The following is a 13,886-nucleotide window of genomic DNA, read 5'->3' on the forward strand; positions in this document are numbered from 1 at the left end:
CTTTCAATTTTGCAGTTTTCCATTCTTTTTGGTAGCTTTTTTAAGAATATTGAATCTTCTCAGCCTCATTTCCAATTACTTTCCTTTTTTCAATACAGTTTTCGTATTCCAAAGATAAGCAGAAAATTCATATCAAAAATGCTTAAAATAGTAGTTTCGATGATAATAATTATCCTTTTTTGCTATTTGCTAATCAATCATCCCAATTGAATAATTTTAATGAAGTGTATTTTCATGCCCATATACGATAGAAAAATTTGGAGATAACTCAAAAATACCTACAAATCATTATCACAAATCCAAAATTTTTATATTAAGGTATTCACCAAATAATTCAGAGATGTTTCAAACAACATTAATGTTTTTGAAATATCGATTAACACGATTAGCGAAAAAAGAAAAGATCGTTACCACAACAAATTCAATAATTGTATGTTTTTGAAGTTTATGCTATTACGCGCCAATGCATCATTTAAAAAAAGTTGCACAATCTGATCAGCAAAATTCAGATAATAATAAACCTCCGCAACCGAAATTTATCCAACTTTTGAAAAATCTAGGCTTGATATTTGAAGATGGATGTTTTATGTTTGGTTTGTTGTTGTTGTTTTATATCTCTCTAAAAAATCTTAATGACTCGTTCGTTCTATTAAATTTATTTCAGAGGCAAATTCGTTTGAAACAAAAAGTAAACTTGAACTGTATCTTCAAGACGATGAAAAGAAAAATGAATTCTTGAGATTGCTTGATGATTACACCTCGTCTATGAAATCTTTTCATGCGCTTCTTGTCGGAGTAATTTCTCAGTCATTGTTTGTGCTTGTTTTTCTCAAATATTTCACATTAGTTTTGAAAGAGATCAATCAATTTCTTCATTATCATGGGGGACTGGGGAAAGTGTAATTAGAATGCTATTGAATTCTGCTAAAATACAAAAAGATGTTGCATCTATTTTGTTGGATCGAATTCTAGAATTCGCAATGGAGATGTGTGCTTTTCAAAAGTTATTTTTTCATTCGTTGATTTTCTTTTATCATTTTTGAAAAGAGAAACAAAGCCTTCTTTAATTGTGTCATCACCTCAACATGTTACTATTATTCAGCTTTCTCTGAAACAGCTTTCCTGGCTGGATAATCTTGAATGTGATCGATTTGTTATCAACAGACTGATAGAGATAGTCCAGATGATAACCCCACGAACTGTGAACTTGTCCAGCTCAAGAAGCAATGGAAACTCTACGTCTACGGTGAATTGCGATCTGCGATCAGAAATTATTTTGGCACTTCCAGGAATTGCGTCTGATGCCATCCATCCAGTCGTTGCTGAGATGCTCTGTCGTATTGCAAAGGAGACTGATGGTGAGAAGTCGCTGCCAGCCATCCTACAAACATTCTCGTTCCTTCGAATACCCGAAAAGCAGGCTGAAGAAGCGCGTGCGTTGTGCATGACTGCACTTCGCACGGCGCCGTTCCATCTTCTTCCGCCAATTGTGGACTATCTGTTCACGAACAGCTCAGCGGGGTTGCTTGGTTTACGCGATGATGCAAAGAAGAAGAAGGCGTATGGATTGTTTGATGAGATACTGATGAACATCAATCTGTGTGTGTTTGGGCGAGAGAGAGAAAGAGCACTGGAAAAGGAAAGAGGATATGAAGGTGGAGAGAAGAGTATAGTCAGAGGCAGAAGCATTGGGAGTTACTCTCAGTCAACTTCTTCTTCTTCTTCTTCTTCATCGTCTGCGCTCAATGCACAAAACATTGCAGAAGCAGAACTTGCTGCTATGCTCAAAAAAGCGTGCACATCCAATCCTGATTTTGCTGATTATCTGAACACTCGCTATCACAGAATATTCACTTCTTCTTCATCTCAATCTTCTTCTTCCTCCTCCTCTCCTTCTTCCATGGCACATCAATATCCTCCTCTTTCTAGTCAGTTCATTTCATCTTCTTTGTCTCCTCTCTCTTCTTCGTCTGCATCTCGCTTCTCTTCTGATCTCTTTCCACTAGACATTTGGCTTCTCTTCTTTCTGTTCTCTTCCACTTCATCCACTTCATCATCATCATCTTCTTCTTCTTCTTCTTCTTCCTCTTCTTTGTCTGCTTTGTCTTCTGTCCAATCGTCTCACCGCTTTTTTGCTGGGCAGGTGTGGCTGAAGGCAGCTGAACGAGAAGGGAACACGCTCATTCCTCTGATTGAAACTGCCCTCAGCCCACTTCATTCGACTGCTCTGAACGACAATTACGAGGCTGTGCTGGACTTGGCATCGATGCTGATGCTGCGGGGAAGCGACGGAGAAGGGAAAGGAAAGGGGAGAGGGAGAGGGAAGAAAAATGGAATGGGGTCCGGAGAAAATAGTGGGCGGAGAAATAAAGAGAGAGAGATAGAATTGCTGCTGATGAAGTCTATTTCAAAATCTCCTCTTGCTCTTTCATCGTCATCGTCATCCATTTCGTCCTCATCAGCAACTTTCTCTTCTTCTTCACTCATTCACAAATGCCAGCAGCTGAGCAGCACGCTCTTTCTCTGCTCCTTCTCCACTTTTTCGTCTCCTTCATCTCGTCAGGATATTCTTGCCCGTCTCCTCACATTTGCTGGCTCTTCCAACCAGCACACATCTGATGCCTCTCTTTCTCTCTTCCTCCACATCTGCGAGCAGAAGACAGAAGAAATGCGTCGGGTAGTTGCCTTTGCGCAGTCGCTGATGGAGTTTGTAGGTTCGTTTTCGCTGCAGCAGATAGAGAAGGTGTTCCGAATAGAGGCTGTGCTGGCAATGAGAGGGGCAGACATCAATGAAGGGCTGAAGGAGACGCTGAACATGGTCATTGTGAAGGAGGTGAACAGGCCAGTGAACAAGACACTCGAAGGCGTGAGGAGGGTGCTGCTGCTGAGGAGAACTGCTGTGGAGGATGGGAATGCGCAGAATGACAGATTGTTTGGGAGAATGAAGATGTCAAATGGGAAAGATAATGGAAATGAAGCTGGGGAAGAAGAGAACTCAGAAATGGAACATTCAGTTGTGGATGACATGCACAATTCATCATCATCGGCTTCTTCTTCATATTCTTCATATTCTTATCCTTCCTCTTCCTCTTCCTCTCTTTCTGTTGCGAGTCATGAAAGCAATGCCACTATGTCCATTTTGGCTGTCTTCCAGACATTCACATCGCCTCAACATCAGTCTTCCTTCCTTTCTGTTTATTCTTCTTCATCTGGCTTCTCTTCTCTGCCTTCTGCACTAACAGCCCTTGTTCCTCAGACAATTGGAGTGATTGGAGTGATTAGCTTTGTGCATGAGTTGTCTCTCAGATGTTTAATACTATCGAATGAGTCAGCTCTTTCATCTTCATCCTCTTCTTCTTCTTCTTCTCTCTTTGAGCATCAGCAGGAAATCTCTTCTCTCATCACTTTTGCTCGTTCAAAGCTGAAGAACAGTTCTCCTCTTTCTCGCATTCTCCTGCTCCGCTTGCTATCCAACGAGGTGCGTTTGTGCAGTCTTCCGCAGGACGCTGCATTCACTCTGATAGAAAGTGTGTCTGATGAAGTGGAACGATATGGTTTGGAGCTGAATCAGATGGGGAGTGTGGAAGGAGCAGTTGGAGATGATGGGTATGCTGGCATTGACTCTTCTTCCTCGTCTCTTTCGACTGGCGGAGCGAATTTTCTGTCAGCAGAGGCAGTCAGACAGCAGATAGCTGCACAGTCGCTGATGGCAGCACTCAAAAGAGAGAGCGAGAAAGCACAGGAAAAAGAGCATGAGAAGGAAAAAGAGATCGACAGGCAGTTGGAAATGAGCATATTGAGGCAGAAGAATGCGCTGGAGAAAGGCAGCATCACACCCGAACAGCACAAAAGAAGCGTCGACATTCTGAAGAGTGAAGCAGAAGAGCAGAAGAAGCAGCTGCGGGAAGAGCTGACCAGTTTCCTGCAGCAGCAGAGCGAGCAGCAGTTCGCACTGGAGCAGCAGAGCCAGCAGTACCAGCAGCTCTATCTGATCTCCTCGCAGCCACCACCGCCTCGCTTCCGGGTGAACACATCGAGAGACGCTTTTCCGCCTGTGTTGATTCCGCGTGTGGTGTTCAACACAGAACAGGAAGACAGTCAGATCCTGTTTAACATTCTGAGATGTGTGAAACGGAACCCGTCGGAGGCGCTTGTCCACCCAGCCAGACTCACTTTCATTGCATCTGGGACAATCTTCCAGAACATCGTGGCACCTCCTCAGCAGACACAGATGATGGAGTCGCTGACTCCTTCTTCTTCTCTTTCTTCTTCCTCTTCCTCTTCTGCCACGCCTTCTCCTCCGTGTTTCCCTTCAACATCAGCTGTGGCAAATGCGTTGTCTGATATTAGTGGGATTCTTCTGTCTTGTCACTGTCTGTTTGATGAAAAGACGCTGCTGAGATTTTATCTGAATCAAAACAAACAATATTTTGATGGAGAAGGGAACGAAAGGAATAACAAGATGAAGATATTATCAGATGATGAAGAAAACAATGAAAATTATGAAGCTGAAGATGGCAATGATGGCAAAGAAGAAGAAGAAAACAATGATGCTGAAAGAAGCAGCAGCAGAAGCAAATGCGATGACGATGATGTTGTGGATAACGATGGATTCACAAGAATGCAGCCAGATGAAGAGTCAGATGATGAAGGAAACACAGAAGAAGAAAAAGGATCTCTTCTTCAAGCAAACAAAGCGACTCAACAAAAAGACATGATATCTTCTCATTCAAATTCAAAAACTTCTTCTTCTCTTCCTCAGCTGTCTGTTGAGCCTTATCACTTAAACACAGCGTGTTTGTCTCTTTACCTGTCTCTGTCTTTTCTGAGGGAAGTGCTGAATGTCTATTCGTTCTCAACAGAAAGGACAGTCCAGTGCATTCTTCTCATTCAGCTGAGCAGAGCTGTGTCATTAGCACGCTGTCTGACAAGATGGGTGAAGAGGAATCCACTTTTTGTGGGTGTGCTGAGTGTGTTGAGTGTGGCTGGCGTGGGAGGCGGAGGAGATGAGGAAGACGAAGACGAAGACGAAGATGAATATGATGATGGAGATGTTGAAGACGATGGAGATACGAATATTGAGGAAGATATGGAGAAAGAAGGAAAAGATGGAGAGGAAGAGAAGGAAGGAGAAGAACAACACAAACGCATTGCAAAAGTCAGAAAGCATTCAATAAGCAGAAGAAAACGAAGAATGCTGCTTCGAAGTATTCCGCCTCACATCGCTTTGTTCTGTTGCGATGGAGCAATTCCATCTGAATATCTGCCTTCAAAAAAGGGAATTCAAAACTCTTCTTCTTTCTCTTCCTCTTTGGGAGATTCATTACCTCTTCAATCAAAAGCTCATTTGCTAAGTGAAGAAAGACAGGATGATGTTATCGGCTTGTCGTCTCGTTTAACCGCACGCATTCAATCCTCTTCTATTTCTTCTTCTTCTTCTTCTTTCTTTTCTTCAATCAGGCCAAGCTTAGCTGCATCTATCATTCTGTTTGCACTTCAGCCATTCCGCTTCGCCACGTTTTCTCTCCTTCGTTTTCCTCTCTATTTTTCCAAGTCTCATTTATCAGACCGATTTGATGAAGAAGTGCTTCAGACTCTTCCCTTTTTAGACTCTCTCTCTTCTCCTGTGCTGCCTTCATTCACCGACCTCCCGTCGCTGGCATTAGCATTGACTCGCACGCCCACTGCACTCACTTTGGAGGAGCTGCATTATCTTCTGTCTCAGCTGCATCTGCTGGCAGGTGTGGTGATTGCGTCGCAGAAGGAAGGGGAGAACAAGAATGACATCTTCAGAGTGGCTGTGGAGGAGGAGGAGAAGAGGATTGTGAAAGAAGAGGAGAGAGAAAACAGATGGAAGGAGAGAAACGGAGTTGTTGGGATGGTTGATGTGGGGCTGAGAACAGGAGAAGAGAAAGAGAAAGAGAAAAGCGAAAGGAAAAAGATGAAGTCGCACAATTATTTGCATTTGGATAAAGTTCTGATGATGATACGGCCTCTGATTGAAGCAAATGAAAGTGGAGAAGGCATAACAGAGTTTGTGTCGCTGATGCTGTTTATTTTGCCTTCTCTTCTGCAACACCTCTCATCATTGAGCATGCTTGCGAGGCTGATCAATTCAAAACTGGAACAAGACAACAAAAAGAGGCGCAAGCAAAAGGGAAGCAAGAAAATGTCTGTGAAGAATGGTTTGTCGTATCTGCCGAGGGAGATGATTACAAGAAGAGATCTGAACACGGGGACAGCACGTGTGGATATGCACTTTGGGATTGAAGAGGATGAAGAGAAAGAATGCGAACTGGATGAAAGGCAGATGGGAGAAGAAGGAGGAGAGTCTTCTTCTTCTTCTTCTACGCAAAAAACAGAAAGGAGAAAGAAAATTAATGGGAAAGAGCAAATAAACTCAAAAAGGAGGTTGATTGACGATGATGATGATGGAGAAGAGGAGGAGAATGAAGGCAAAGGAAACAATAGAAATGAAGAAGATGGTTCAGAGAACGAAAAAGAAGATAAAAGCAATGAACATTCTCGCCAAAAACGAGGCAAATTCCAGCAGCTGCTTGAGCTGAATGCAAAAGAGAGGGAAAGCTATGAGTATCAGCAGTCGATGATAGAAGAGTGTGTTATGTCGATCATCTCTCTTCTGTACACCACATTCACAGACTCAGCTGTGTTGTCTCTGCCTCGAATGCAGATGATCAAGCCAGACACCTCCTTTTCTTCTTCTCAAATGGCAAGTCACACACAAAGCGATATGGCTGGACTTATGCCTCTTGGATACTCGTTGAATCAAAATAATTCGTCTCTTTCTTCTTCTTCCTCTTTTTCCTCCTCCTCCTCCTCCTCCTCCTCGTCCTCCTCCTCTTTCTCATCATCATCATCTTCTTCTTCTTCTTCTTTCTTCATTCCTAATCCTTCTGTTACACTTCGCCTTCTTCTTGCTTCTCTATCCGGTTTGCTTCCAAACCCCATTTCACAATCAGTTCCTTCTTCTTCTGAATCATTTTTCAACGTCCCTCTTCTACCCACGCCTCATCCAATAAACTCTCCTTTCTTCTTTCCTTCTGTCTACATTTCAAACATCCATCTTCTTCCTTCGCTTCCTTCGCTGTTGTTCTCCACTCTGCAGGCATTTGAGACAAATGGCTTGTTTTCGCTTCCTTTTCTGTTCAATTCATTTGACATGGCTGTTGACATCTGTCTGCTTGTCAACAAACTTCTGTGTTTGTCTCCTCAACATTTGATAAAAGATTCTTTTGCTGCTCCATCAACTTCTTCTTCTTCTTCTTCTTCTTCTTCTTCTTCTTCTTCTTCTTCTTCTTCTATGTCTTTATTCAGGTTAAATAATAATTCATCAGCTGAAGCAGCAGCTGTTCTATTCACATCACCTTCACTTCCACAACTTTCCCAATCATTCTTCAAATTATTAGAAGAATATCTCAAACATTGCTGGAGTGCCAACGCATCACTGCCTTTCTCTTCTTCCAAAGCAATCCGACCTTCCATTTCTCGTTCAAGTGCTCTTTATCGGTTGCCTTCTGCTTCTTTGAGTGCTCTGCTCAATTTGTATGCTTCGAGAAGTCCAAACGAATGCCATCTGCTTCTGTCCATTACAACAACACACTTCTCAGCATTGGCTAAAGATGTGAAGAGGAGGTTGGAGATGGAAGTGATGGGAGTGGAAACGAAGAGCGGGATGAATGTTGAAGAAGACGATGATGATGGCAACGACGACGATGAGAAAGAAGAAAGCAATGATGATAACAATGAGGATGAAAGCGATGATAACAGTGATGAAAGCGGAGAAAGCGGAGATGAAATGAAAAAGAGGAAGAAGAAAAGCAGCAAAAAGAAAAGTAAATCCAATAAAAAATCAAAATCAAAATCCTCTTCGAAGCAAAAGGGACAAATGCAAGAAAGAGAATGCGAGTTTGGCACGTTGAATGAAAGCACGATTTATGTGTGGTTTGAGGTGATTATTCGGAGGTTATGCGATCTGATGAAAGGGTTGAAGGCAAAGTTCTCACCAATTGAAAAAGAAGTCAAAAAGAACGACAGAAAAAACAAGGAAAAAGCATCTGCATCGAAAGAGACTCCGAATGGCTCGTCGTCTTCGCGTGTTCCCCAGCCAGTGCTCACTTTGTTTGCATCGATGTCTTTGTGCGTGGAAGCGTTCTATTCTCTTTCTGAATGCGCCAAGCTGTTTGGCCTTCCGCAGCTGGTGCTTCTGTTCTTGCGGTATTCGCGTCTTTTCCTGCATGGATTCCTATTGCTTTTGCCACTTCTGGCAGAAACAGCAAAAGGAGAAGCAGTTTTGGCAGTTGGAGTGGTTGATTGTCTGCAGTCGGGGATGAAGTTCATTCAGACGCTGATCGATGAAGAGGTGTGGAGGAAAGGGAAAGTGGAGGAGAAAGAGGAAGATGAAGAGGAGGATGATGAAGAGGAAGAGGAAGAGGAAGAATCAAGCGAGAAAGATGATGATGAATCTGGTAGTCAAAACAGTGAGTCAGAAAAAAGGAAAAAGAAAAAGAAGAAACAAAAGGAGAAAAAATCCAAAAAGAAATCAAAAAAAGCGAAGAAAAAGGCAAATGAAAAGAAATCGTTAACCTCCGCCACAATCAAGCAAGCGAAGTGGAGTGTGCTAATACCTGGACTAAGGAAAGAGATGGAGGTGATTGTGCTGAAGACGAAGGAGATTCTGCTTAAACAAGGAGTCGAAGTGAAGTTTGGGATGGTTTCTATTGGAGATGTGGGAGCACGCAAAGAGAGTCAAACAGGACTTCTGTTCAGGTCAGTTGGAATGGGAAGTACTCATCACTCTTCTGCTTCAGAGAATAAATCTCGGAAAAAAGCGAGTCATTCTTCTTCATCTTCTTCGTCGTCATCATCATCATCTTCTTCTTCTTCTTCTTCTTCTTCGAAAAAAGTAATTAAAACTGAGGAAAAAGATAGGCTGTTGCATAGGAAGCGAATTATAAGCAGAGATGATGAGAATAAATATTCAGCAAAAAGAATTACAAAAGATGACGAAAGTGACGATGAAAGCGGAGAAGACGATGATAATGACAATGACAATGATAATGAAGAGGAGGAAGGAGAAGGAGAAGGAGGAGAAAGTGCTGATAACGAAAGCGAGGAAGAGGAAGAAAGCAGTGACGATGAAAGCAGCTCATAGGAAAAGTTATTCAAATAAATGTTATATTTGGAGATAAGTTGTCAGAATGAAAGGGATATTCATTTTATGAGAGACATTCAATAAAACATTGGATAACACCTCATTTCAATAGAATAAAATTTTTCAATCATTTCACAATTTTTGTTCAGTTTAATTTTTTTAAGTTGATAGATGAAGTGCTGTGATCATATTAAAGATAGATTTTGAGCACACTTCAAAAATGAAAATGTTCATACATTTGATAAGAACTCCTAATTTCAACACTTTAATTGCTTGAATTTTAGGTATGCTCTGAGCTCACAATTTAAATTTTTTGTAACTCAATAATTGCAAAAATTCAAGCTATTGATGAATCTTCTTCTTGTTCGTCTGTTCAGCAAGCAAAAGACATCAAATGATTGTTCAAATAATGTTGAAATAGCTAATTTTTTTCCCATTCTGAATGAACAACTTTTCTGTAGTGCTTTTATTTCGAACAATAAGTTTTTTGTATTCATAATAAATTATCCATTCAAATAAAGTATGAAATAACATTTTTTTGAAAAATAATAGCAAATGTTTCTTGCAAACAATATCATTTGACATTAATTATTATCTATTTTATCTTTTGTTGAACTCATTTCATTGATCAACCAGTTTCCCCATAATGTAAATAATTTGTTATTTGTTGATGGATATTCTATCTCCAGGAGAACAAATATATATAAAGAATGGACTTTTACAGGGTTGTAGAACAGATGGTCGTTTTCCAATGGAATTTCGTCCTATACTTGTTGAAACAAATGTTCTTGACCAGTGTTTGGGAAGTTCAAAAGTTAGAATAGGTACACGTCTCGAAGGAACTGAAGCTATTGTAGGAATCAAGGGGATATTTGAACCTATTAATCCTGAGCTGATTGAAAAAATTGATGAGCACGTTGTTGTTTATCCAGAGGTTGAGGTTTTTGTAAACTTTGCTCCTGGTGTTGACCTTACTTCTCTGGTTCCAACATCGAGGATTCAGCTTACGGAAAAAAGGTACTTTACCCATTTGAAAAATGACAATGCATCTGGCTCAAATGATGGTTCGGAAGCTGCTGAACCACAAGTGAATGTTACAGATAATTTGATAAGTGACCAAGGAACGGTAATTGGAGCAGTTGCTTCTGAAAAACCTCACGAAGACATTTTTTCTGACTACTTTACAAAACTGTTCAATCCAGCTTGTTTGGGATCATCTTCTGACTCAAAGAGTTCAATGTTTTATCCTTTATCTGTTTCCAATTGCAAACCGGGGAAATGGAAGTTAAGTGTCGATGTTGTAATTGTTGAATATCATGGATCTTTATTGGACTGCATTTCGATGGCCTGCCGTTCTGCGTTTTCAACAACTCAATTGCCTTTTATTGATTCAGAAGAAGTATACATGTCTGATTTCATTTCCGTAAAAAATTTACCGCTCACAACGACGTGCTACATGATGCCTGCCACGACTCGTTCGTCAGAATCTGCTTCTGCATCCTTAATTAGCAAGACGAATTCTTCTGATCTATTTTTTGATGTTACTCCTGAAGAAGAAGCCTGTCTTCCTTGCCGCGTTGTGATCTCAGCAAGTGGCGACGGAACAATCAGACAGATGGCAAAGGAAGGAAGTAAAGGAGAAGAACCTCCGATTTCTCTCTCTGATCTCATGCAAGTCAGAACATCCGCACTTGCAGCGATTAATCAGGTGATTGAACTTGTTGATGGAATGGTTAAGAAAAATCAACAAAATAAAAACTCATCAGAATAATTTTTAAGCGGCTTCGATATTTTTTTCAAAGTCTTGCAAATATATTCAATCAAATTGTGAATATTTTTGTGATTCAAAATGACTACGTTAAAATGTTTTTATTACACAGCTTTCCTGAAAAGTACAATCCAAAGCATTTCACAACAATTTTCTAAACGTTTTCTTGAGAATTGTAAATACAAATTCTGATGTTTCACCGAAGCTACGTATTTCTTTTGTCTTTTGATCGTTGTAATGTTCTTTCTTTGTTCATATCATTCAACTTTTCTGCAATGTTCTCTTTTACACTTTTTCGAGCCAATGATTTCTCTCATCATCACTTCATCAAAATCTCTCACTTCATCAGAAATGATATTTAAAAGAACTTACTCGCAATTGGAAATTATTTCTCTTCTTTTTCATTTCAAATTAAAGCAATGATTCTTTGGGAAATAATCAACCAATCAATTTCTTAAGATTCGTCTATTGAAAAAATGAAAAAAAAGACTTTAAAAAATAAGTTGAATGTGAAGTGAAAAGTTTGTATGAGAATTTAAATTATTAATTATCATAAATGAGATGTTAATATAAAAAACTGCTTCTTTTTTTCATTCTCCAAATTCTAATAAATACTGCTTCAAACATAAAAATATGAATATTCAAATATTGAATCGTTATTCTCCTATTCACGAAATTCTCTTTCTAATTTTCTTTTTCATTTCTTTATTTCTTTCTTTATTTATTTATTCGGAAGTATTCTTCATGGTGTTTTCGTTTCATTTTCGCTTTTGTTTTCTTCTTTCTTGTTCTCCTCTGGTTTTTCGTCTTTCTTTTTGTCATCATCTTTTCCTTCGTCCTTCTTCTCTTCTTTTCCTTCTTTTCCTTTCTCTTTGTCTTCTTTCTCCTTCTTCATCTTTTCTGCCTCTCTCCTTTTCCTGGCTGCAACTTTCTCTGGAAACTTCTTCCTCCAAATCATCAAATACTGCTTTAATCCTTCAGGCGTCTTTTCCTTCATCAGCTCCATCACCTCCTCAAAATCATCCTCAAAATCTTTTTCCTCTGTGTTCTTGCCATCATCGTCTTCGTCCTCTTCCTCTTCCTCTCCGTCTTCCTCGTCCTCGTCTCCATACATGATGCCATCTGGCCCATACAGCACAATATCGTCTGCATCGTCGTCAAAGTCCCCTTCGTCCTCCATGTCGTAGTCTTCGGCTATTCCCCCAAGGCCCATCTGCTGCAGCACATCGTTCAGCGTCTCCTCGTCCATCCCATCTGGAAACTGGTCAAGAAACTTCTGCAGCTCATCTGCCGCTTTTTTGCCTTTTTTCTTTTTGTCTTTGCGATGGTGCTTGGATTTCTTGGTTTTGTCTTTGCCTTCTTCGGAACTTTCTCCTTTGTCTTCTTTTTCTTTTTCTTTTCCTTCTTTGTTTTCTACTTTATCATCCTTTTTCTCATTTTCGTCTTTGTTGTCTTCTTTTGTTGCTTTTTCCTCATCTTTCCCTTCTTTCTCTTTGTCTTCTTTTGACTCCTCCTTTTTCTTCTTTTCTGATTCCTTCTCGCTCTCCTCTTCTTTCTTGTTCTTTTCCTTTTTCTCCTTTTTCTCTTTTGACGCATCTTTGTCATCTTCTGTTTCGAGTATGATGCCACCAGCATTCGTCTCATCAGACGACTTCATTCGCTTCTCTTCCCCAGGCTTTGTTTGGCTTTTGTGTGCCTTATCTTTCTTCTCTTTGCTTTTCTTTTCTCCTTCTTCCATCTTTTTGAATAGCAATTCAATGGCTTCTGGACTCAGCTCTCCATCTCCATCGACATCAATAAATCCGTCCATCCCATCCGCACTGACAAACACTGGATCTATTTCTTTGCTGTCTGCATCTTCTTCGCTTCCCATGACTTCCTCGTCGTCATCATCTTCTCCGTTGAAGTCGATATCTTCATCATCACTTTCATCTTCATCTTCATCTTCGTCATCATCGTCATCATCGTCGTCGTCATCGTCATCATCGTCGTCATCGTCGTCATCGTCATCGTCATCTTCGTCAGAATCTGAGTCAGAATCGTCGCTTGAGCTCTCTTTCAAATCCAAATCGCTTTCATCTTCACTTTCGTCGCTTTCTTCATCTTCTTTCCCTTCTTCTTTCTTCTTCTTACTCTTTTCAACATATCGTTTAAAGCTCCTTTTTATGTGAGAGCCTATCATCATCTCCGCAAGCGTTCTTTTTGTCTTTACCACTGCAGATGAACCATCTTCGCCTACAGACCAAGGGTTTGCAAATGGGTGAGATTCTGGAAGAGAAATGTCATCAGCCTTTTCTGGTGCAGCTTCTTCAATCTTTTCATTCGTATTCTTTTGAACAAGATCACTAATATCTCTTGCGTGGAGCAATTCCTTTAATCTTTCTTCGCTATATCCATCTTTGAAAAACTCTGGAAATACTTCAAGGATAATTGATTGAAACTCTTCATCCGTTACATGCTCCTTTTTCTTTGGCTTGGGTTCTGCCCAATTACTTTTAACCGGAGGCTTTATTTTTGCAACCTCTGAAAGTTGCTTGTTTGCGTTTTGCTGTTCGCTTGAAGACGGTATGGATCCAGGACGATTCGATTTATTTCGGGAACGGATTAATTGCACTGATGCACCATCGGAAATATCTTTCGTCAAAAAATAAATAGGTAAAAAATTGAACATATGTTAAAAATAAAGTTGCTAACTTGCGACAGATAGTGATTGTGCATCTTGGAGTTTCATCCGATTGTATAATAGATTTTGTTCAGAAATTGGTATTTTCTTTTCTTCTTCAAGTTTTTGTTTAAGATCCCCAACCGTAGAATCTTGAGAAAGAGAAATTTTAGCTATTTCGCCTGCTATAGTTTTTATTGATACTGTTATTGTGCTCATATAAAAAGTCTAATTTATTGATTGAAATATTATATGGCAACTTGATCAACATAAAGATTTTCAAA

General features: G+C 40.0%; 3 protein-coding genes across 3 annotated transcripts; 2 read left to right on the forward strand and 1 right to left on the reverse strand.

The window, feature by feature from the left end:
- Positions 1–980: 980 nt before the first annotated feature.
- On the forward strand, positions 981–9,732 carry MONOS_8040 (putative Fanconi anemia protein FancD2 nuclease; the record flags this gene model as incomplete). The annotated part of the gene is made up of 2 exons (XM_067878416.1): positions 981–988; positions 1,048–9,732. 2 exons carry the CDS (start codon positions 981–983, stop codon positions 9,170–9,172), a joined length of 8,133 nt encoding a protein of 2,710 aa, XP_067719064.1. The 3' UTR covers positions 9,173–9,732.
- Positions 9,733–9,818: 86 nt separating this feature from the next.
- On the forward strand, positions 9,819–11,325 carry MONOS_8039 (putative exosome complex component RRP42). Its single transcript, XM_067878414.1, has one exon. It carries the CDS (start codon positions 9,843–9,845, stop codon positions 10,941–10,943), a length of 1,101 nt encoding a protein of 366 aa, XP_067719065.1. The 5' UTR covers positions 9,819–9,842; the 3' UTR covers positions 10,944–11,325.
- A 65-nt stretch (positions 11,326–11,390) lies between these two features.
- Positions 11,391–13,854, reverse strand: MONOS_8038 (putative Ubiquitin family). The gene is made up of 2 exons (XM_067878413.1): positions 13,635–13,854; positions 11,391–13,574 (listed from the first exon to the last, which is right to left on the reverse strand). Exons 1-2 carry the CDS (start codon positions 13,819–13,821, stop codon positions 11,683–11,685), a joined length of 2,079 nt encoding a protein of 692 aa, XP_067719066.1. The 5' UTR covers positions 13,822–13,854; the 3' UTR covers positions 11,391–11,682.
- Positions 13,855–13,886: the final 32 nt, after the last annotated feature.

Source organism: Monocercomonoides exilis (genome assembly GCF_001643675.1).
Source record: "Monocercomonoides exilis strain PA203 chromosome Unknown scaffold66-335014, whole genome shotgun sequence".
Lineage (NCBI taxonomy): Eukaryota > Preaxostyla > Oxymonadida > Polymastigidae > Monocercomonoides > Monocercomonoides exilis.

What these genes read in the sequence shown, in the direction of transcription:
- MONOS_8039 (XM_067878414.1), top strand. Translation starts at nt 9,843, where the DNA reads ATGGATATTCTATCTCCAGGAGAACAAATATATATAAAGAATGGACTT.
- MONOS_8038 (XM_067878413.1), bottom strand. Translation starts at nt 13,821, where the DNA reads ATGAGCACAATAACAGTATCAATAAAAACTATAGCAGGCGAAATAGCT. An exon ending in ACAATCACTATCTGTCGCAA is followed by an intron (nt 13,575 to 13,634) that starts GTTAGCAACTTT and finishes TTTTGACGAAAG; the next exon opens with ATATTTCCGATGGTGCATCA.